This window comes from Drosophila obscura, unplaced genomic scaffold (genome assembly GCF_018151105.1).
Source record: "Drosophila obscura isolate BZ-5 IFL unplaced genomic scaffold, ASM1815110v1 contig_150, whole genome shotgun sequence".
Classification (NCBI taxonomy): domain Eukaryota; kingdom Metazoa; phylum Arthropoda; class Insecta; order Diptera; family Drosophilidae; genus Drosophila; species Drosophila obscura.
In genome coordinates this window covers 13,141,739-13,165,504 of record NW_024542736.1, presented here as the reverse complement: position 1 = coordinate 13,165,504, position 23,766 = coordinate 13,141,739, and the positions used below count along the sequence as shown (strand labels likewise).

Here is a 23,766-nt window from a genome sequence, read left to right as displayed (position 1 = left end):
TAGTGTTACTTTTAATAATATTGCTTATGGAGCTAATGGATATTTTAATCGGGATTATCGTGCTGGGATTAAATAATTACTCTTTTAGAACTTCTGAGCCTGCGCTAATCTGTAGTGTGTCGCATTGGAGAAACCTAATCCGTATCGCTATCGCGGGACATAAAACATGGCTAATCTGAAACTCTGCGATATGGCCAACTATCAGTTGTTATTTTTAAAGGCTCACATTTGGGTGGCCAAGCTGTGGCCGCTGCATGCATTCAGTAGCAGTGCGTAGCTCAGACCTAAAGGAAGGGAGGCAGCAGACTACCTGGGGTAAGCTAATGTCAACCAATTTTTAGTGCAAATACTTAATCCGGGGCTAAACAGAAGCTGAGAACAATAAAAAAAAAAACCAATTCTTGGTTCCAGGGGGTCAAAGTTCGTACTTGTTTACTCAAGCACATCAGCACTAAGTGGGAACCCAATCTATTGCCTCTGATCTGCAAAAACTAAGTTAGAGTGCGATATGATAAGCTATCGGCGGATTATTTAAGGCTTTCATTCAGATTGGGTACAATCAACAGTGTGGGTCGTAATACTAGACCCACTCGAAGATCACAAAGCGAGAGAGAGAGCCACTTAGATTGAGTGACTGACCAACTGAGAAACTGACTCATGGATCGCACGTACACGGCAACAAAGACCCGAAAAATCCATTCAAATAATGGGAGGGAAAACGAGGTTCAGCTCGAGCTCGGGCTCCCAGTGGGCTTCCAGTCGAAGCACAGCTTTGGCGCATAGCGGGCGTCATTTCAAGAGATCTTCACTCTCCACAGTTCAGCTCTTGTCGGCTTTGGAAGGGGGCCATCGAGAGTGTCGCGTTTGCATGGGTGCCGTGGAAAGATAAACAGATACTACATCGAGTTCGGTCGTTCGGTAGTTCGTTCGGCGTGTTTTGAAATCAGTTTTTCGAATCGACAAGTCTCAAACAAGTGCCATTGCAGTGCAGCGGGAAATGCTTTGAAATTCCCACAGATAATCGCTCTAATTTGCCATTAATTGGGTGCCACGAGTGTGATAAGCCCTCGACATTAATTAAAGTAATTCGGACTGGAATTAGTCTAGTTTGACGACTGGTCTGTCAGTGTTCAATCAGAGTATTGAGTGCCAGTGTGTCAGATGGGCTCAAGCTGGCCTAAAGGAGTCGATTGCATAATATAATCCACGGAAACGAGTTCAAATTGAGTGCAGGCAACCTCCAAGATACAGATACATACATACATACAGAGATACCTACATATATACATATGTCTATATGCGAACGGTATAAAGTGCGAAGTGTATAAAAGGCTCATCAACCGAAATCTTCTGTAATTTGCTCAATTGGCGTGTTTGTCCGCCGTTGATCAGCGTTTGGCGTCGTTTAGCCAAGAGATACTTTTGTATCTGGCTGAGCATCAGCCGCAGCAGCAGCCGCAGCACCAGCAGCAGTCGCTGCCTCTCTTTCTCTCTGTGTAAGTGTGTGCCGGCTGCCATTTCATTACAAAAGTATTGCAAAAGTATCTGAAGCATACGCATCCGAATCGAAACCAAGACCAGGCGCAGACTGACTGACCGACCGACCGCCACAGAAAGATACGTGTTTACGATCCCAATTGTATCTCTATCTTGTGCGAAGGCCCTGCAGCTGTGATCGCTGTGTTGTCGGCGGACGGTGCCAGTGCCAGCCAGCATATTTATTTTATTATAATTTCGATTTCAATGTCAGGCCTGTGTTGTGCGTCCATTATGCAGAGTGTCCGTCCCATAGGGAGGTCGGTGGAGAGAGGGACCAACACTGCTTTACATGCGCGACAATTACTCACTCGATTTCCCACTTAACGCCTTCTCTGAGAGAGAGGGAGAGGTTCTATTTGTTATTTGGTACACCCGCTGCATACAAAAGAACTCGATTCATCAGCGAAAAGTTAAACAAAAGTCAGCGGAAAACATGAAACAGGCATTCTCATGAACACCGAAGCTGCAGGTACTCTTTCTCTTGTAGAAAGATCGGAAAGTGCAACAGTGCCTCGAAATACCCCTCGAAGAATCGGATTTAATCACAATACGCTCCGCAAGAGCATAACAAAGGGGCAAGCAGTGTGAGTGCGGGTCTGCGGGGTATCGGAAAACCCAAACTACTTTTGATTTCAAAAGTACTTGCTATCCAGCATGTACACTATCCACCAGCAGAGTCGGCAGTTGGAGGAGTTCAGTCCGCCACTGAATAGCCGCAGTCCGCGACTTTCGCAAGCTGATAAAAACCGGTTCCCGATCTTTGAGCGAATCTCCAGCTGATAAGGCGGCTTCCGAGCTGCGGCTTTGCTTTTGTTATTACTATGTGTATTGTTATTTGTTATTGTTTTTATTATTGGGGGATCGACATGCACATTTACATTGACGCGTCTGCTGGAGGTCGTACCAGAGTCCAAGCGATTACGAATACCCCATTGAAATTTGCATTGGCTCGCTATATCCAATTGATAGATGATGGTCGTCGCGTGGAATTGGTTTGGATGGGTGCCTGAGTGCTCCGTTCGCTGCTGTCATTCGATTATCGGTTGCCGTTGCCTCATAATCACTTTGTTGCAAATATTTGCAATCTACTCGAGGGGCTGCCAGATGTGGGTTAATTTTTTTCTATGTGTCTCATGAAGGACATCCCAGAGAGCTACAGAACGCAGCTTTAATCTTTCTACAAATCAATCCAACTTTTGTATGCCTTTGCAGACCAAAGTTCATCGCTGTTAATTCTACGATGGCCATATCCAAGATTGCCTTTTTGGCTCTTATAGCCCTCGGCGGGCTCTGTGGCCTGGCCAGTGCCACCTACAAAGTGGGCGTGGGGCGGGCAGACATCACCGGACCCCCAGTGGAGATCAACTTTGTAAGTGGCTCGAATGCGGAAGGTAGCCGGAAGCACTTAGCTCTACTCCCTCACTCCCTCCTTCTACAGATGGGCTATGCGAACATCAAGCAAGTGGGGCGTGGCATCCACACCCGCGTCTTTGCCCGTGCCTTCGTGGTGGAGGACGAGAAGGGCAACCGGGTGGCCTTCGTCAGCGCAGACGCGGGCATGATGGGCTACGGCCTGAAGCGGGAGGTGATCAAGAGGCTTCAGGCCCGCTACGGGAACCTCTACCACACGGACAACGTGGCGATCAGTGGCACCCACACGCACGGAGCGCCCGGAGGATTCCTGATGCATCTGCTCTACGACATTTCTATTCTGGGCTTCGTCCCACAGACCTTTGAGGTGATGGCCCAGGGCCTTTATTTGGTAAGCACAAAGAATCGAATCAAATGATATATCAATATGATATTTTCGTTGTTTTTAATGTAAAGTGCATCAAACGAGCCACTGACAACCTGGTGGATGGACGCGTCTTCCTTTCGAAGACCACCGTCCTGAACGTAAACATAAACCGCTCCCCGTCGTCGTATCTGCGCAATCCGGAGGAGGAGAGGGCCCAGTACGAGCACGACACGGACAAGACTCTGACGCAGCTGCGTTTCGTGGATGTGGAGAACAATTTGCTGGGCGCCTTCAACTGGTACGCGGTGCATGCCACCTCCATGAACAACACCAACAAGCTAGTGACCAGCGACAACGTCGGATACGCCGCCCTGCTCCTGGAAAAGGAGTACAACCCGAACAAGATGCCGGGCAAGGGCAAATTCGTGGGCGCCTTCTGCTCTTCCAACCTGGGGGATGTGTCGCCCAACATCATGGGACCCAAGTGTTCCATCTCGGGTAATGAGTGCGATCTGCTCACTTCCCGCTGCCCCGCCGGCGAGGGAGAATGCTTCGCCTCCGGCCCAGGCCGGGACATGGTGGAGAGCACCCAGATCGTGGGCCAGCGGCTGGCGGACGCCGCTCTTGGTCTGCTGAATGAGCAGAGCCAGGAGTCGACGGCCCGCGAGGTCACCGGTGACGTGCGCTTCATCCACCAGTTCGTGGACATGCCCAACTACAACGGCAGCGCCTACAACCCGCTAAGCCGGAAGATCGACAAGATCCGGGGCTGCCAGCCGGCTATGGGCTACAGCTTTGCTGCCGGCACCACCGACGGCCCCGGCGCCTTCAGCTTCGAGCAGGGAACAACCACAGACAATCCCATGTGGAATTTCGTGCGCGACTTTATTGCCACTCCCACCCAGGAGGACATCAAGTGCCACGAGCCGAAGCCCATTCTTCTGGCCACCGGAAGGGTGAGTATCCGAAGGGATATAGCTGTGATTCGTGCTAATGAACACTCCTCCTTCTAGGCCACCTTCCCGTACGAGTGGCAGCCGAAGATCGTGTCCGACCAGCTTCTGAAGATCGGAGACGTGATCATCGCCGCCGTTCCATGCGAGTTCACGACCATGGCTGGACGGCGCCTGCGCAACCAAATCCGGGCTGCAGCGTCCGCCGTCGGAGGCCTGGACACTGAAGTGATCATCGCCGGGCTGACCAACATCTACACCAGCTACACGGTGACCCCCGAGGAGTACCAGGCTCAGAGATACGAGGCCGCCTCCACGATCTTCGGCCCACACACGCACTCCATCTACATGGACGTGTTCGAGCGCCTGACCAAGGCCCTGATGCGAAACGAGACGGTGGAGCCGGGCCCCAGTCCGCCCTACATGAACGACGTGATGCTGTCCCTCAACACGGGCGTGCTCTTCGATGGACATCCGATCAACACGGACTTTGGCTACGTGAAGACGCAGCCCGGAAAGGAGTACGGAATCAATGACACCGTCAAGGTCACCTACATCTCCGGCAATCCGCGCAACAACCTCTTCACCGAAAAAACCTACTTCACCGTAGAGCGAAAGATCAATGAGGACCGCTGGAAGGTGGCCTACACGGACGCCAGCTGGGAGACCAAGTGAGTATTTCCACACTCTGCAGAGGGGAAACCATCTCCACCATCTCGTATCATTTTGCAGGATGATCTGGCACCGCACCAACACGATTTTGGGATTCAGCGAGCTGGAAATCTACTGGAACATCAGCCCGCAAACGCTTCCTGGGGTTTACCGCATCCGGCATTCGGGCGAGTACAAGTACATCCTCGGCGGAAAGTATCCATACGAGGGCCTCTCGCACTCCTTCACCGTCAAGGAGGACTAATCCGTGCCGGAGTGGGTCGATAATTATGTATTCCTGGATTCTAGACGAGCATTCGAATCGCCATTCTGGCGAATCCATGTATTTATTTACCATTTATAAGTGACGGAGTGAAGGAAAAGCTTTATTTTTGCAACTGCGAATAAAAAGGATGCCAAATTTTGTTGAAACTAAACAAATCGAAGGCTTGGGTTGATGCTCTTGCAGTGAATTGTACTTGACAGTTAGTTGCTGCATATAGAAGATACATTTACTCGTTGCGTATCCCGAAAGAAACAAGAACTTGTATAATGAAACTCATAAATACTTAGTTCTCTATCCGCTGAATACTTTTTCGATGCATCATTTGAATCGTCCGGCCAAAAGAGAGGTATATTCAAGGACATAAGGTATGGACAAATTTCGCTTTCTCACATCAGGGTTGGGAGTCAAAATACAATTTACAACTAAAAAGATGCGAGAGGCCTCTGAAGAGACCAGGAAGAAACCACTTTAAAAAAAACGAGCGAATGGTCAGATGAAAAGACTGATAAAGCAAACCAGCAGACCTCAGTTAAATTGTTAAAAAATGTGTTGGAAATTGTGGCTTTCATGTACAACTAAAGCATCATCATAATTATGCGATAGAACAAATCAATGTGTAATAAGAGAATGGTTAAATATCGTTCTTTAATTGGATATGGTACACATTTGGTTGCAAATACAATCCATGAATACAATATATATATATTCTTGCAGGACAGCTAATCAAAAGCAATACCCAAAAGTGTACGCGCGTTAAGAAAAAATATATAAATCAGTTTTAAACATGTTCAAATGCTTAGCATGTTATAAATAAGGCAAATTAAATCTCCGGTCAGATATCAGATGTATCATCATGCCACGTTCCCTCATTGTAGTAACCCACGCACTTGGGGCATTTCTTCAGAAATTCTGGCGGACAGTTGGGACTGCAAGAGGCGAAATAGCAGCGCACGCTTCTCAGAATATCGGGCAATGCCTGCGATACTTCCTTGTAGTCCAAGCTCGAATGGCGTTTCAGTGTGTGCAGAATGATCTGATAGAGCACCGATTCCGTGGGTAAGTGGTACTTGATCCAAAACTCCTTTCTGGTAGTTTCCCCAAAGGTCTGCGTCATTTTGAGCATCAGCTTGCACATGTCCGGCTCCCAGTGCTCGGCAATGCTGGTGATAAGATTCTCGAAACTCTCCGCGTTTGAGATGTGCTCAATGATAGCCTCTCCGTAATCTGCCAATTGAATTTCCTGACCCTTGATGTTGATTGAACGGATCTGCAGCTGATTTGGTGGCACCTTACTTGGTTCAGCGGGTAATTTCGGTTCCCTTATGCAGCTACCAGTTCCACGGGTTTTCAATAGGTTTTGGAGCTCCTTTTTTGTGGGCACCACATTGGCGCTGCGTATGAGGTCCAGTCTGCCTTTAGTGGTCGCCTCCATGGCCTCTTCAGAGATCTTGTCAAAGGTGTTCCTGCAACAACCATGTCATTAGGCTGTCTAGTCTGTATATATAGCTACCTTACTGTACGTGGCTGCTCAAGCTGGTGCGATAAGTGGCATTGCGAACCATTTGAGACGCCAGGCGAAAGTTATTGACGCTGTGCGTGAACAGAACCAACGACTCGGAGAGGAGCCTCGCATTGAGATTATCGACCTTCTGGCCATCAAGACGCTTCTGAGGGAGACCAAAAAAAGATGTTGCATGCATATGTACATATGTATGTACAAGATGCCTACGATCTTGCTTACGATTCCTACCAGAAGCAGATATAGCACTTTATCGCTCGCTCTTATATGGTCTAATTCATTTACGCGCAATATACATCTAGCGGTCTGTTCCGAGTAAATCCGATGTAGTTCAGGCGATTCCAAGGCTGCCGTCAGACCTTCAGACGTTAAGTAGCAATCATTCCGTGGGGAAAATCCTGCAATCCATTCCGATGGGGAGCGTCCCTCCTTTATCAAGTATGTTTTCAGCTCAACCTGGCCATCGATCAGCTTGTAGACGCCTCGATCACAGGTTACCATAACCCCTGCGGGCAGAGCCGTTTGCTTTAAGTATGTATCCCAGTCATTATAAACGCCACTTTGATCCACATAGATCATGCAACAGTCCCGGCTGCGGCTCCTCCCTTCGCCCCTGTCGGCTGAAAGTCAAATAATGATAAATGTATGTACTTATAAGACAAACTTGAAGGAGCTTCAATGTAGTACCAACGCAGCGACGGCAGCGGAAAACTGGATGGAGCGACCAGGATCTGTTCGTCTCCGCTAGCTTCGGTTCAGTCACGCCCTTCACAATCACCACAAAGAAAAGCGCAGAAAGGGACTGGCCATTGGTGTATTTACCTGAGGGTATGTAGGTATGTATGTAGACGGAAAGCGATCAGAGACGGAACTGCTGTTTTGCAGCAGTTTGCATAGCCAATCTGAGATGTACCAAACTGATGATTAAATATCTCCCCAATCTTGCATTTCAGGATGTCTTTTTGGTTTTGCATCAATCTGTCAGGGATCGGCAATCTATAGATTTTAAGTGGAGCTAAGATGGAAATTGTGCGGCCACTCACAGATCCCAGGTGATGTCCTCGCCATGGCTGAGAATCTCTGCAAATACCTGCTGCACTTCCCGGGCGGTGAGATTCAGTGGTTCAGCCATCCTGTTGTATCACATTTAAATTTAATTTTACTTTTTATTTTTTATTGCATTGCTGCACCCACTTTTTCTTATCAGCTGCAGCGATATATGTATGGATGCGTCGATATATATTGATATGTCAGTACAATCTACTACACTAAACTGGAATCGTGTAGCTTTAGTCTGAAACAGTATGATACATTTGTGTTAGTGTTGGTGATTTGTTGGTTCACCGACAAGTGCAGACGATTCATATACAATAAGTTATAGCTTTAATTCGGGTACCGACTATAGAAGAACGAAAGAAGAACTTGTAGAAAGAAAAATGTATATACATATATGGTTCTCTATCCGCTGAATTCTTTCTCCGATACTCATACTAAATTTGAATCGCCCGCGAACATTTCAGTCTAATTTCCAGCAGCATGTGGCCGAGCTCATACGTGAAACGCAAAATTGAGTCGGGAGAGAGTAAAATGCTCTCCTTATGTTCTCTTTCATACAAAAGCTTGTTTGGTTTGAAATGTAGAAGTCGGGAATTTATATATACATATAGAGTCTATAGCATAGCTGCTTTAGTTCAGTTTACACCCACCACCCACCGAAGAATAAACCGACACAAAAGAAGTCGGCGCGCATTAAACCAAAGAGAAATAAAACATAAAAAATGCATTTTTAAGAAACGAAACAAAAATTAAACCAGGAGTGACTGAAAAGTATATAGAAGATTCGAGAGGAGGACTGTGTGTGCGTGTGTGTGGTCCGGGTGCATTTATTTTGTGTAGTTTAAGTGCGTGCGCGGTGGGCGATAAAATACGTGAAAAGGTATCTGTGAGATATGCAATCGTGGTGTTCCCTACACAAATCGACAGCGGTGTGAGGGGGGCAGTGTGAAGGTGAACAGTGCAAGAGTGGACAGCAGAACCACATCCACTCAGGTGTCTGTCCTTGAAGACGGAGAAGAAAGAACCACAGCAACAAGTCAAGAGGAAACCGAATTTGGGTGAGTACGGGTGAACGTACGCGATTCATCCACTGACCACCATCCATCAGATACATTGCCCAAAATTAATTAATAGAAATGGTCGCTGGGGCTGACGTGTCTTGTCCCGCTTCCGCCTTGCAGTGATAACAGAATTGTAGGGAGGGATCGTCATGGAGCTGATATGCCATACAGAATCTGGGGCAGCAAAATTGAATTCGATTTTGATTAGAAAGAAATGTTCTCTATTTAGAATATGAAATGTGATTTTTCATCATTTAAGTAGAGAGCATGTATGTACATGTTCTATATGATATATACATACATATGTACACATATAGACCCATGAATGTATTTGTGCGTGTATGCACTTGTTGTCACCACATGGAAGACATTCAATTGTCAGAGTGACCGCTCTCTCCTCCTCCTATCATCACCGCTGGCGATAAGCGGCATACATATATATATCTGGACTCGAAAATGTCTATATAGGCATAGACTTCTATATGTTTGCTTCTGTGTGCGTGTGTTTATAAAAAGGCCGGGAATCGGGGGAATTCGAGAAGGAAGCTGCTTCGGTCACGTAGTCAATTGTTGGCGTTTGTTTTGGTTTTGTTTTCCTCTCTTCTGCATTTGCGTTCTCTCTCTGTTTCGCTGGAAAGGCCAAGAAATCCACCCTCGTGACGGAAAGGGATTCAGATTCCGTAGGGGAACTAGTACAGGTACAGGAACAGGAACTGTAAGGAACCTGGAACTGGTTCAATGCGCATGCCTTGCCAACCATCCCGAATATCCTTTCCCCATGTGTCCTGTGTCTCCGCTTAGCCAGGACACAACCCCTCGCATTTAAAATAAACTTTTCGATTCCAATTTGAATCATTTCTCCCCACTCGACTATCGACTGCCGATTCTGCACGAACTAGCGGCTGGTTCTGATGATAAATTATGGAATTCTCTGTTTTTGCCGCACAATCGCAGAGCGGCTCCTATAGCTTCAATTAACTTGCGATTTGTTTTAATTAATGAGTTTCACAGACTAAATTACGCTCGTTCGTCGGATCAAATCGGATCGCCACTTGGCCAATATTTGGTTGCTAATTAGTCGAGCAATGAGAGTTGTCCGTTAACCGGTTACTCATTTTGCAAATGCTGTAGATAGAGGTGGATCCATCTCCTCCCAGTCCCACTCCATATCTGCTGATAATTTGAAAACGAAAGTCACTCGCTGTCCAAATACTGATACACACATATGCATGTATGTATGTACTTGTTTAGGGGGAATGGGAATGCAATGAAAGTGTTGACTACTTATCGAATGGGGCTCCGGCTCCCACTGGCCCACTTCCCTGCTGTCTGGCCAAGTGCCGTGCCCCCTTCCACTTTCCACGACTCCCTCCCGAGGCTCGAGCTCATCTTTGTATCTGGCTTTTTTATGAACACTTTGGACCGGTTTGCGCTGCCGTTTTCATTTATGCTCACATTTCAAGGTGAATTGTAATATTTATGTGTGCACACGCTCCACTCCATGACGACACCTGTCTGGCATCTGGCATGGGGATCCGGAGGGGGAGGGAACTGGGATTGGGTCCCCGAACATTTGTCATTCATTGCTAATTAGAAAACTCGTTGAATGCACTTGAAAAGCTCTCGCTCTCCCCGGATCCTTGCTTCCATGCTTCCTGCCGCCCCAATTGAATCTTTAATGCGAATGGGACGCCATTTTCCCCACCCATGGGGGACGGGTATGGGTATGGGTAGGGGTTTGGGTCTCTTTTCCATAAAAGTTCAGCGCAATCAAATTAACGCTTATGGAATTGAAAAGTTTTTCCTACACTCTGCTGTTCTCTATATAGATACATACATAGATAGATAGACTCGTCCTCGTCCTCGTAGAAGTGGAACTTTTGCCTGCAGCTGACAAATCACATTACCCTTGGGTGACTGACTGTCGGTGGTCGGAGTCTGGATGGGATGGGATCTGACCTCAAACTGCGTTGGCAACATGTGGCAAGGCTAACCGAATTACACTTAACCGAATTGTTTGCATAATATTCACAGAATTAGGCGGTTAAGCGGGGATAGGACATCCCTAGACAGAGAAGGCGTATCTCAATACATGGATGAAATCATTGAGATTTTGTATGCATTCAGATAAGGGCAATGTCTAAGGATCCAACCCACTGCTATGGCGCAAGAGACCCTCATTCATGTTAGGGCAGATCCAAGACTGGAGCTTGATAATGACGATAATGTGATGTGGTTATTGACGAGACGAGACGAGGCGCGTCTAACGAGCCCATTAAGTCACTGAATTAAAAGAAAAACTCGGCATCAAATTACAGTGTAGAAGAGACCGAAACTCAGCAAATCTGAGGACTGAGCACTGCCGTCAATTCGTTTTTAATTATGCATTCGATCAGGCAAATTGGCCAAATCGAGTTTTGGGGAGTTAAACTCAGTCGTACGCGGAGGAAGCCGTACCCAAATTCGAATTCCGAATGGGCAAATGTCACAGCAGCCAACGAAACGAAGCAGAGGAGTAATGGAAGTATGGCTAAGGTTAGTCCGGGGTCTGACCTTTAGCAGACAGACACTAAAGGGGGAGCAGTTCGGCGACTTCGTGCCACATTAACAGCCACTAGCCCAGAGTAAGCGGAGTCTCCACAATTCTCACAGTGCCAGGGTGGCAGAGTGTGGGCCATGTGGGCCAGCTCCCAATTCGATGCGGATGCATAGTTTTGTGTCTTTTTTGGTGGCTCATAAATGTTGGTGGCTTCTAGTTGCTGTTTCTGCTGCTGCTTTTGAGTTATGACAATGGCCCCGGTCATCTCAGAAGCTACCTTCGCTGGTCATAAAATTGATGGACGACATTGTGTGGGCCAAGCGAGGCGGACCAGACGGATGTGAGAGGCTTGGGTTTGCTGTGGGGAGAGGGGGAGAAGGCACCTGCCTGCCTACCAGTCGGCCTTGCCGGAGCATTCCGAACTCGAACATGCCAGTGTCCTGTGGCACTTGCACCTGAATAATGATGTCGGGCTGTTCAAATTGTCCCGTTGCACTTTTATAGAATTTCCGCCGCCTGTCGACAGTTTCATTTGAGTGGGAGGAAGGAAAAGCGACGGTGGAGACAACAGCAGAGGCAACAGGGAAATATGCTTTTCACGATAAGCAGGGGACCATTGTGACATGCACAGTGGATGCTCCCAGAAGTGGACAAATGTTCCATCCACCCACACCCAGTACAGAGCACACACCCACAAGGAATGGATCCCATACCATACAATGCTCCCGATTCAGGTCAGCGTTTGACACTTTTTTACTGTGGCTTACTGTGGATGCGGCAACGAGGACACTGTTTTTTTGTTGCAAGGTGACAGTTAGAGAAAGGGGAGGTACACTGCGGAAAAATGTAAGTCTAACTTGTGGAATAAAGCCTTTATATTGGCCTTGCCGAATCCCACTCAATTTATATATATGTACATATGTGCAGAACTCGATTCTAGATCCCACTTTTGTTTCGCTCAGTGAAGGAAGGGTTTACAGAGTCGCTTGTCGCCCTGTCAGAGTAGTGGCAATTGTTGCTGACGGGGCTGGATAGTGTTCGTTCGTTGGCACCTACCACAAACGTATCTGAATATCTGTATCTACCATATCCATATGCACGTTCGTACATACATATGTACATACATACATACCTGCTGTCGGCAAACCAAGCAACCCATCGTTCCACCCATCCTCAGTCAGTCAGTCAGTCAGTCAGGCAGTGGGTCGAGCTTAGTCAGCGATTTGCACAAAATATTTCATAACTTAATTGCCGCACGATAACAAAGTTGTGGAAAAAAAAGCTAAAAATTCATTTACTTACGTTTCCTTCTGTGAAAAAGTGCAATCGAAAAAAAAATAACAAAAAAATGGTGGAAAAACAGAAGAGTCTACCGCAAGTAATCAAAATTGTTTTTGTGTTGCATAAAGCTGACGCATTGCCCAGGCCAGGCAGAAACCAGGCAGAAGCGAGCCAGAAAACTGCAACACGCAAGCCAGAAAGCCAGAAATTGATGAGGCAGCTTTTTTTGAGGGCGGACTGTGAAAAATGGGCGTGGGCATTGTGAAAAGTGCAATCCGATGATGAAAGTCCATTTTGGTATGCCCCAATCCACAATGCACTTCGGTCTGCAGAAAACTGGGCACAAAAGAGGCAGGAGGGAGGTGTAGAAGATGAGGCATGATTTGATTGCAAAGATGGTTAAAGGCACGGGATTCTACAGGAGACACTCACCATTCCAAATCGAGGCTCACATAACATTTTCCAGGTTCGACAGGGAGTGATTCGTGCTTAGTAAAATGTTTCCATGTTATTTTTACCATTTAAATATAATAAATATCTCTGGATGCAGCCAATTTGGCTTTGAGCATCCTATTCGCATCGGATGTAGCTACCAATTACGAGTATACAAACCGAGTCAATGTCACTTATACATACTTTAATTTCCCACATCCCAAAGTTAAATCCATCAATTTCCACACTTTTACCGACCAGTCGCACTTTTTAATTTTCTACCAATTAGTGAATTGAAATCCAATTTCGACTCCTGATGTGTATCCTCTGACATTTCTGGATGACAGCCACCGCAGCCACAGGCACAGCCCAGTGTCTATGGTAATTAGAGCCGCCTGACATTTTGACTGGCAAAATTTATATCTGTTTTAAATTAATAATATCCGCATATTGAATCGGAATATTGAATGCTTTGCATCGAATCCTGTTTGATCTGCCATTGTGATATTGATGGTCGATTTCATTCAGCTCTCGTTTGAGTTCTGTTTGGACAAAGGCTGTTTCAGCGCCAGTTTCAGTTTTATTCGAACATTAATTTGATTGACCAGAATTTGAGCAATCGAAAGCCGAAAGTCGAAAGCCGGGTCCCGTCGAGGGTTGGGCCAGACAAGGTGGCAGATGCTTCTGAAAATGTTTAAAAGCATCTATAAATAGATGATTAGATGGCATATTTTATTTAATAACAGGTACAGTGTGATAAGTGCCCCTATGGGATCACAGATCATCTTCTGATATTGCTTAATTTAAGCATATTCCATAAGATTCGCTTAGGTATTTCTGACTAATGGACTATTCGGTCACGTGTTTTTTTATATCTTATGTACTCCATCTTTAATAATTTTCTTATCCATTCTTTTTTCTTATTTGAAATATTATTTCGAGTCGTAGATGCAAGTCTCGAGATTCATGGAATAATCGCCCTTAACGTACATGTAAATCCCAAAATGTTTGCTTCTGGAAATGCTTCAGCGCCAATTATGCAACTCATCAAAAACAAACACTCTTCCCCGCCTGCATTGGTTGGGGCATTCTCTGGCATTCCATTCGTGCAAAGTGAAGCAAAATACAATAAGTATTTGGCCCGAGGTGGCATGAGCGGCATACAGCGACCGACGAGCGACGATCGGTGGGGCAGTTCAGTGAACCCATTCGGAGAAGACATTGCTCATTGGCACACGCTGCAGATGTCATGATGGCATATGGGGGATGAGGGAACCTGTCCCAGAACCTGAACTCCGGATGAAATAGATATTTGCATTTCAATAACATTGATTGTGTAACGTGTGGTCCAGAGAGGGGCAGGCAGCGAGGGGCAGCGATGGGGAGAGTGGGGTCCCCGTTATATGTCCATCCACAATGAAAGTTTTCTGTTCGGCTCTGTTCTATTCGGTTGCACCAGCGACGCGTATCTGGTGGATACATTTGCATATTTAACGGAGTTCTTTGAACCCAAATGAATCGTTTGGTCCACTCCGCCTCGTCTAGATGCAGCGTCAGCTTCAACGAGTATCTCCATCTGGAGACGACCCAAAAACAACAGACAAATGAAATAAAATTAAATAGAATTGAATATCCGAGTCGTAAAACTTTATCGCTCTCATTCTGATCGAACATAGGACTGACCAACTAGAAATGGAAATTGGTAGAGATCTCTGATCCGAACCGGTTTGATCCGATCCGATCGTTAAACCAGGCAAGATTATTTTATATTTGCTGACAGCCTGTGTCCGCTTAACAAGTGTTAGCCGACATAAATCGCAGCCGTTTAGAGCGACCATAACTTCTGCAGAACTCGCTGAGGGGCCGCATGTTAATAGCAGATCTTATCGCCACGCTCCTCACTCTTGATTGATATGAGCAATTACCTTCTCGAGTGTGAGCCAGAAAATTAATTAATGCTAATTAATAATTCATCTACAAGTCACTCTCCTTAAGAGCCCATCCCAAGCTATGAGAACAGATGGTAGGGCCAAAGGTAATGGAGGAGCCCTTTGGCCCCAGCAACAACCAAAGCCACAGCCGCAGCCAGGGACCCAGCACAGTCCCAGTCGCAGTCACAGAGGAGCTTTTTCAATATGCAAATCGAATTCCCCAAAAACATCAACGCAGCGCATTTATCTTAAAGATGCGAATTAGCTGCGCGCTGCTAATTAATATCAATTTAAATTTATTGGCACGTTAACCAAGCCGCAATCCATGTACCCCACACCCGAAAACGGAACTTGAATGGCAGAGACAGAGACAACAGACAGAGACTTCTCCTCCCCCGCCCAGGTGACTGATTGAGGTACATTCACTAAGGTGGATATTCGGAAATAATTATGGAAATATTCCATCAAAATTAAGAGTCATTTCAGTAGTACGAGTAGAAAGGAACTACTGCTTTAGAGTTCTATCCACGATTATGATATTTGGGAATATGAATACATGAAGGAATTAATGGTGCTTCAGATAAGCAGAGTATTCTCTAGTGAAGTTTGGTATCCCCGTATCCCCGAGAATGTATCGTCTACCCGTTTTATTGTATGTAGTCAGCGCTTTGCGACAGCAGTAAAGCAATCGCCATAAAAAAATCCGCTGGATTGCAGCGCAAATTAAAAAACGCTCATTAAAATAAATTGCCAAGTCCCCAAACCAAAACATGCCCGATTCCCCCTAGTCTCGATTTTGCTCCCCTAAAACAAAGCCCTGTTCTGTTATGTTCTGAAGTTCTATGAGGCGGTCTGAAAGTGATATTAATCAATATGAAAGCTGCTTTTCGAGTTCAGTGAGCTTGGCTTTCGTGTTCACTTTCCCATTTGTGAGGAGGTTCCTGGATTGGGACTTAGAGTCGCTTTACACATGGCTGGAGACGCATACGCTAATTCCCCACCCATTCTAGGGGTCGTCTTCCCTCAACTTTAACAATCTTTTACTTTCGCTCATTTTTTAAATCTTCTTTTCCTTTCAGATCCAAAGATGTCCGCGGACTGGCGACTGTTGGGCGGGCTTTGCCTGCTGCTGCTGTTGGGCGTGGCCGTGAACGGGGAACTGTACACGGCGCTGGCGGAGATGGAGGAGCTATTTGAGACTGAGTCCGTGCTGATAACCAACCTGGAGGGCTACATCCGCGTGCAGGAGGACAAGCTGAGCTTCCTCAAAATGTGAGTATGCTTTGCATGAATACGCAAACAAGTATCTCGCAGATACAGATGCAGATTAATGGTCTTCGCTTAATCAGTCTTAAAGTTCGCATAAATACGTCTCAGTCTTTGCCTTTGCCTTTGAATTCCATTCCTCATGCAAATGAGGATGAGGCGAATATCTCATATATCTTCTAATGAGGGATTTGGATTGGGGCACGCAACAAAATGGGAGCTCAGGTAGTCTTTTGGTGCATTCTGGTAATTGCTTTTGCCACGTGCGGCGTGCTGCGGCAGCTGTTGCACGTCGCCCGCAGATAGAGATACACCCAAACATGTAGGTACATATGTACATATCTGTCGCGGCGCCTTGCACACATGATTATAGATATATGTATATATCTACAAGATACCCATCATTCGCTTCTGCTTCTGCTTATGAACATATGTAACTGCGTGTTTGAATGTGGCGGCGGATGCACATGGTGGAGCGCAGAGCAGAGAGCAGAGAGGTGCAGGATGCGGTGAGGCAACTCCCCTAATCAAATAATGCCATGTCCAGGAACAAGCGGAGGCACAGTCAGAGTAGAGGCAGGATCTATCTGGATGTTCCTGTTCCTGTCGCTCCTCGGCTTTGTCACAACAAAGGACCTGGCAGGAGATCCTCACAACAGCTGACAGCTGTTTGCCTGTCGCTGCTGCCTTTGTATCTGTGTGTGTGTCTTTGTATCTGTGCATCTGTATCCTTGTGCGCTGTCATTGCCCTGCAGTTGAAGTCCCTTTCTGTCGCTCCCTCTCTTTATCTCTCTCTCCCTTTGACTCTGTGGCTCAGCTTCTCCTCATCATCATCATTTTTCTCTCTCTCTCTCTGTCTGGCTATGCATCTGTGAGATACACTACTCTGCCAGTGGCTTGTGGCGCGTGCCGTCCGTCTGTTGGCAGGAGTTGAAGTTTTAATGCCGCTTTAAATTTTCCAACTGACATCTCCCCGGCGGGACAGCTGTCCAGCGCCAGTGCCCGCCCGCCCGGTCAGGGCTAATCCCTTTGACAGCTGGCCCCAGCGCCGACTGACCACCGCCTCCCAATGAAATTTTGATTTGATTTTGGCCTGCGCCTCTGTCACGGATGGCGGAAAATCAATTAAATTTCCCTGCACAGAACAAAGAAAAATCTGCGGGAGCTCTCCTCTTGCCTGCCAGAAAATGGCTATGCATGTGCATATGGATATGGAGCCACTGCCGGGATATATATGTGCATGCAATATGCATAGGGACACACAGGATAAATTAATGGGGAGATATGGGATCTCCCTGGTCTGCCACGGAAATGTAACGGTCGCTTCCAAGGGTGAGGGAAGACCGTTCCCTGCGCCCGTTCGCAGGGAAGGTTTTCGCTGCACAAAGACACAGAAAGAGAAGAGCACCAAATTCTGGGGGAGAATACACGCGCAGCGAATACATACTACATACTCGTAGGTTATGAGTTGGTAAATAAGAATTATACGAGGAGTGCTGATAAAGGGAACGCAACCCACGGTATGCCGGCTGTGGCTGCTGCTGCCTTTCGATTCGTTTCAACCCTCGCTGAGGAAGCAAAAGCAGGAGCAGGAGCATTAGCAGATGTTTCTGTTTTCTGTTTCTGGCTTAATGGAACGCGCCAAACAGAACAGCCACACAGCCACAGTCATTGTACGGGTGTCTGGGCAGAGCTCTTTTATATGTATATTATGTATAAATGGATAAATGGCTGAATGGGGGGGAAGGTACGCGGACAGGCACGATCCACTCGACTGCGCGCCTGCGCAGGAAGTCGAGGAGCCGACATTTCCACGTTTCTAGCTTCAGTCGAGTCGCAGTTGTCGTCGCGAGCGGATCGGAAATAGCAAGAGACGGATCTTGCCAGAGAAAAGTGAACCCTAGAAAGTGTAAAGACAATAAGTGAAGTGAAACGCACCCCTTAAAGCAGGAATACCAAGAACATAGACCTGAGATACGGTACAGTGCTCTACAGATCATGTCCCAGCACAACTACACGAACCCGGCCTTCTGCCAGAACAGCGAGTTCTATCCGGTGCCCAGCAGCGGCACCGGCAGCGGCAGCAGTCGCGTAGAGTCCATCTACAACCGCAGTCTGCAGCTGAATTTCGGCGCCGTCTCTCGGCCAGCCCATGTCGCGCCCTCGCCGAGTCGCGATCCCCGCGAGGGTCCCCTGCGGATGCAGCGTAGCATGTCCACGCGATCGGTGACGCGGAAACAGCAGCAGACACAGAACTACAAGCAGCAGAAGCAGCTGCAGCAGAACCACCAGCAACACCAGCAGCAAAACCAGCAGCAACAATCTTCGAGTGGTCGCTATGCTCTGGTGCCCCTGGAGGAGCTTAATGTGAGCAGAGCTAGCCGATATGCCATTGTGCCCGGACAGGCGGCCCAGCGACTGGCCAGGTCCCAGGACAACCTCGATTGCTATGGATCCAGGTACGGTCTGCAGTCGGACGAAGAGCCGCACTCCTTCCACGAGGAGCCGCACCAGGAGACGCAATTCGCCAGTCTGCCGCCCATGCTGAATGCTCTGCCCCCGAAGCCCATCGCCAGCCAAGGACAACAGGGAATGCCGGGACAGACGAAGATCAAGCACGCCTTTAGCAGCGACTTTGGCAGCAAGACGTTCCTTATCGTGGACAAGAACAGCAACCAACGGTACCAGATGGTGCCCACGGCCGAGGACGAGGAACTGGTGGACGAGAACCAGGAGATCATCCAGATGCACAACGGTCGGGCCCATCGGTACGCGATGATACCCACGGACGCGGACGAGGAGGAGCTGGTCGAGGAGGAGTCCTCGATGATGCAGCAGCAGCAGGAGACCTGCCTCAGCACCACGGAGCTAAGTCAGCAGTTTGCCGCAAGGACCTCGACGCCACAGCAGAGGAACGCAGCGGCCGCCACACGGGCACTCCACGAGCTGCTCACCACGCCCCGCAAGATGCAGCCGCCGCCGCGTCTTGCCCACTCCACGCCTCGCAACGCCGCCCACCACGAGCAGCTGCAGCTGGAGCGGCGCCTGCAGATCTACCAGAGCCAGCAGATCCTCAGCCAGGTCGCTCCTCCTCCTCCTCCCACAGTGCCGCTCCGCCAAAACCGACTCTCGCCGCAGAGACTCCACTACGAGACGGTGAAGGCAGCTCCTGCCCCACTGGCAGACCGCTCCATGGCCGTGATCAGTCCGCGGGTGCAGGAGCAGGAGCGTGACCGGGAGCAGGACATGAGCAGCATCCAGGGCAAGCCGCAGAACAATAACTCCTATCCCGCAGAAGTTGGCCAATGCTACCATCACCCTGGCCGTTGTCTCACTGATGCTCGTCCTGGGCAGTACCATGAACGCCGGCCTCATCATCTACATGATAGCCCACGTAAGTCGATAGTCAAGTAATCCATGAACTTCCGAAGAATCGCTCGATAACCTGTTGCTTCCTCCTGCAGTTTGGCAAATCCTTCTATCTACAATTCGGTTTGGTGGCCTCTTTCTGCGGCGTGGGCCTGGGATTCCTCGGATTCCGCTCGCGTCACTGCGAGTGGCTGCCGAATCGGAGCTACACCTCCGGATACATCCTGGTCACCGTGTTCTGCCTGTTCAAGAGCTGCGGCCTGCTGGTGATCCTCGTGCTGGACCCGTTCCCCGGCCTGCCACTCCACGATGTCACCACGGGCGTCATCCTGGGCCTCTCCACCTTCACCATGTTCTTCATCGGCCTGGGCGTGATGGGCAGCCTCTGGTGCTACCGTCCCCCGCCAGACAACCGCGTCAACGTTGTCTAAGGATCGTCTTAGCACGAGTAGTTGTATTGTCTACTTTAAGTTCCCATAATAGATGTAGTCCCCTTCCTTCGAGCACTCGGCACACGGAACGGCTAAAAGACCAAAAGACTAGTATTATTCATAGAGAGTTTATTCCCAAGAGACTGTAAATACCATGTGGGTTGTACTTACCTTACGAGTAGACTTTAGTTTGTTTCTAATCTCTCCTAACTTATTGCTCACCCTTAGACACCGTTAGTTTCCAACTAACGATAAGCATACAATAAAGGCACTTTCAACACCACTTCTTCGAGGGCTCTTTCAATTATTGGTTCCTTCTTTGGAAGAGTGATATGGATTTTCCCAACTTATGGCATATCAGTTGAGCTTACAATGCTCCCTTAATTGCTGGGAAAACTTCTTCCTCGAAGGCTTTCCACTGCTCTAATACGATTTTCAAACTCAAGAAAAGCACTTAGTGAAGTTTCTGGAAACTTTCTTTAATTCCATCTGCAGCAAAATGGACGAGTACCAGCGGGAGCACGCGGACGCGGCCAGCGACATAACCGCCTACGTCTCGAACCCGATCAATGCTTACCTCTTGACCAAGCGGCTGACCACGGACTGGCGGCAGGTGGAGAACCTAATGGAGCACGACGTGGGCACTGGTAAGTGAGGGCTGATGAGGGTGTTTTTTAGGTACATGCCTGACATCCACGACATGTTTCTTGCTCCCGTATAGACTTCCTGCAGAATCTGACGCAATACCGGAACGTGCTGAAGTTCCCCTCGGACGAGGACCTCAACGGGGCAGCGGTGGCTTTGCTGCGGCTGCAGGACACTTACCAGCTGGACACATCCAGTGTGGCACGCGGCAAGCTCAACGGGATTCAGTACAGGTAAGTGGGGAAGGGAGCCCCGTCTAGACCCGGAATGACCATTCTTTTCCGAAACGCAGCACGGAAATGTCATCGGACGACTGCTTCGAACTGGGGCGTCAGTCGTACGTGAACAACGACTATCACCACACGGTGCTCTGGATGAACGAGGCGATGTCACGCATGCTGGAGGAGCCCCTTAACCAGACCCAGACATTCACCCGTGCCGATGTGCTGGAGTACCTCGCCTTCTCCACCTACAAGGAGGGTAAGCATCCGGCAGTTTACTCTCGTTGTTGTCCTGGTCCTCGTTTGCATGGCACTTTTTGAGGTCCATTTGGCTGCAGGAAATTGCACTTTTGCCAGTCTGCCAGGTGACTTGAGGTGCACTAAGAGCCAGACATTAAGTGCTAAAAACTGTTGGCCATCTGCAGTCGCTGCGACAGTGTTGTGGCTAAGAGCAGCAGCAGCGCCACCCACATAGTCAGAGCCAGTCTCAGTCCCCAGGCACGTCCACCGCCCATACTCACCCGCATCCTCTGATGGTTTTTTGAACAGTCTTATTACCCATGGATTGCCATGAATTGCGCCCCATCCGTTCATCAAAGAGTTGGCAGGCACACGCATCTGTATCTACTTTTACGTTGGGCGTACCACTCGTGGCACACAATTTATGGGCGGGTCTTGGGCGTAGCGGAAGTGCCGCCATATTGTGTTGAAGAAGAGAACGGCAAGCAAAAAAACACACACACATACGCACACACACACACACACACACACAATTCTGTCTGCCCCTGAGGCAAGTGACAGGCTTTCTGTCACCCCCTTCCAAGGAGGGTAGGGAGGCAGTAGCAGTTCACATGTGTGTCGTGTGAGGCGAGGAGATGCAAATATAAATTCCTGTCTCTGACAAGGTCTCAGAATTTTGGTGGCGGTGGCGGTTGGAGCCTGCTCTGCTCCTCAGACTGGAAGGTCGGACGACCTTATTAGTGAACTAGAAGGAGTCGGGGCCAAGGACAGCATCGCAAATGAATAACTAAGCAAGAAGCACAGAAGAAATCCAATACATACAAGTTGCTATGTCGTTTGCGGGAAACGAAACTTTCCAACTGGAAAAGGAACCACAGAAGAGATCTAAAGTGTGGCATACTTTCGGGCAGCTGGAGTTATTCTTGTGGCCGAGCAATGAAATTAACTTTTCCCAAATTTACTTTCCCATACAGGCAACGTGGAGAGCGCTCTGGTCATGACCAACGAGCTGCTGCAGCTGCTGCCCAACCACGAGCGGGCCAATGGCAACAAGCGCTTCTACGAGAAGGAGATCGCCCACCAGAAGGAGATGAAGAAGATGAAGGGCGACGATGGCACCGACGAAATGCCCGTCTCCGATCTGGTAAGGAAGTTACGAGCAGCTCCCAAGGCTCATAGACTATAAGGCTTTCCCTCTTCAGCCTGTGGCCAGGAGCGATACCGGCGAACTCGGCGTGAAGGAGCGCAAGTCCTACGAAATGCTCTGCCGCGGGGAGCTGAAGCCCTCGCCGACGTACATGCGATCGCTGCGGTGCCGCTATGTTACCAACAATGTGCCCTTCCTGCGGCTGGGACCCTTAAAGCTGGAGGAGGCCCACAAGGATCCCTACATAGTGATCTACCACGACGCCATGTACGACAGTGAGATGGATCTTATCAAGCGCATGGCCCGTCCGCGCTTCCGTCGCGCCACCGTCCAGAACTCGATCACCGGGGCCCTGGAGACAGCCAACTATCGGATCAGCAAGTCGGCCTGGCTGAAGACCGAGGAGGATAGCGTGATTGCGAAAGTGGTGCAGCGCACCGCGGACATGACTGGCCTGGACATGGAGTCGGCCGAGGAGCTGCAGGTTGTCAACTACGGAATCGGGGGCCACTACGCGCCCCACTTTGACTTTGCCAGGGTGAGTGGTCATTCCCAGATACATGCCCCTGTTGTCCCCTTTCCCGTTTGATTTGTTCTGTTTTGAATCTTTGCAGAGGGAGGAGAAGCGCGCCTTTGAGGGCCTCAATCTGGGTAATCGCATTGCCACTGTCCTCTTCTACGTGAGTTTCCCCGACTCTTTTGTTATCCCTAAGCTATATCCTATACTTCCCTATCTCTTGCAGATGAGTGATGTGGAACAGGGTGGAGCCACTGTGTTCACCACACTTCGCACTGCCTTGTGGCCGAAGAGGGGCACAGCTGCCTTCTGGATGAATCTGCATCGGGATGGCGAGGGCGACAAAAGGACCCAGCACGCCGCCTGTCCCGTCCTCACGGGCACTAAATGGGGTGGGTTCTAGCAATACCAAATAAATTCCATTTGATGAATTTTCTCAATATCCTTTACTCTTTCCGTAAACAGTTTCCAACAAGTGGATACACGAGCGTGGCCAGGAGTTCCGACGACCCTGTGCCTTGAACGAGGACAGTGGTGACTTTGCCATCTAGTTTGGGATCTAGTTAATACAATGCAAAACATCGAATCTTAAGTGCGGAGAGGACCCTCTAAATCTCATCCCTCTCCCTCGCCAGCGCCCTCGCAGGCTGGTCATCGAATTCCTATTGTACATACAGCATCCAGCTAGAAGGCGGCGGCATATCTTCTATTCTGTACTCACTTACGGACTGCATAGACTGTCCATAGCTATATCATAGAACCCTATTGAATTTATCTACTTTTGTATATTGCCTAGTTTAAATAGTAGAACAAATTGCAATAAATCGAAAACGAAACCATAGCAGAACCATTCTTCAAACCTTTCGGAAGCTTGCTCACGCTACAGCTCGATTAGTGGCGGTGTCCAGTCACACCCACTGACTATCCATCTGCCCGAAGGGCTC

At 48.5% G+C, this 23,766-nt stretch overlaps 4 protein-coding genes across 5 annotated transcripts; 3 read left to right on the top strand and 1 right to left on the bottom strand.

Moving 5' to 3' along the window:
* Positions 1 to 211: 211 nt before the first annotated feature.
* On the top strand, positions 212 to 5,329 carry LOC111066557 (neutral ceramidase). Of its 2 annotated transcripts, none has more exons than XM_022355270.2 (6): positions 212 to 315; positions 2,752 to 2,908; positions 2,978 to 3,301; positions 3,367 to 4,233; positions 4,291 to 4,901; positions 4,963 to 5,329. In XM_022355270.2, the coding sequence occupies exons 2-6, from the start codon at positions 2,780 to 2,782 to the stop codon at positions 5,144 to 5,146; spliced, it is 2,115 nt and encodes a 704-aa protein (XP_022210962.1). In that variant the 5' UTR covers positions 212 to 315; positions 2,752 to 2,779; the 3' UTR covers positions 5,147 to 5,329. The 2 variants fall into 2 exon arrangements, with proteins under 2 accessions (XP_022210962.1, XP_022210963.1); XM_022355271.2 differs by lacking the exon at positions 212 to 315 and adding an exon at positions 766 to 1,496.
* Positions 5,330 to 5,795: 466 nt separating this feature from the next.
* Positions 5,796 to 7,908, bottom strand: LOC111066558. Its single transcript, XM_041596390.1, has 6 exons — positions 7,730 to 7,908; positions 7,576 to 7,682; positions 7,374 to 7,541; positions 6,918 to 7,306; positions 6,683 to 6,834; positions 5,796 to 6,630 (listed from the first exon to the last, which is right to left on the bottom strand). The coding sequence occupies exons 1-6, from the start codon at positions 7,816 to 7,818 to the stop codon at positions 6,000 to 6,002; spliced, it is 1,536 nt and encodes a 511-aa protein (XP_041452324.1). The 5' UTR covers positions 7,819 to 7,908; the 3' UTR covers positions 5,796 to 5,999.
* Positions 7,909 to 8,365: 457 nt separating this feature from the next.
* LOC111066606 (prolyl 4-hydroxylase subunit alpha-1) lies at positions 8,366 to 23,658 on the top strand. Its single transcript, XM_022355342.2, has 10 exons — positions 8,366 to 8,800; positions 16,066 to 16,258; positions 20,548 to 20,699; positions 20,774 to 20,930; positions 20,990 to 21,177; positions 22,133 to 22,302; positions 22,361 to 22,843; positions 22,920 to 22,985; positions 23,049 to 23,214; positions 23,288 to 23,658. The coding sequence occupies exons 2-10, from the start codon at positions 16,074 to 16,076 to the stop codon at positions 23,371 to 23,373; spliced, it is 1,653 nt and encodes a 550-aa protein (XP_022211034.1). The 5' UTR covers positions 8,366 to 8,800; positions 16,066 to 16,073; the 3' UTR covers positions 23,374 to 23,658.
* Positions 16,269 to 20,134, top strand: LOC111066605 (transcription factor SPT20 homolog). The gene is given in 3 exon segments (XM_022355341.2): positions 16,269 to 19,540; positions 19,542 to 19,646; positions 19,717 to 20,134. Coding segments are annotated over 3 exon segments (1,731 nt in total). The 5' UTR covers positions 16,269 to 18,250; the 3' UTR covers positions 20,053 to 20,134.
* Positions 23,659 to 23,766: the final 108 nt, after the last annotated feature.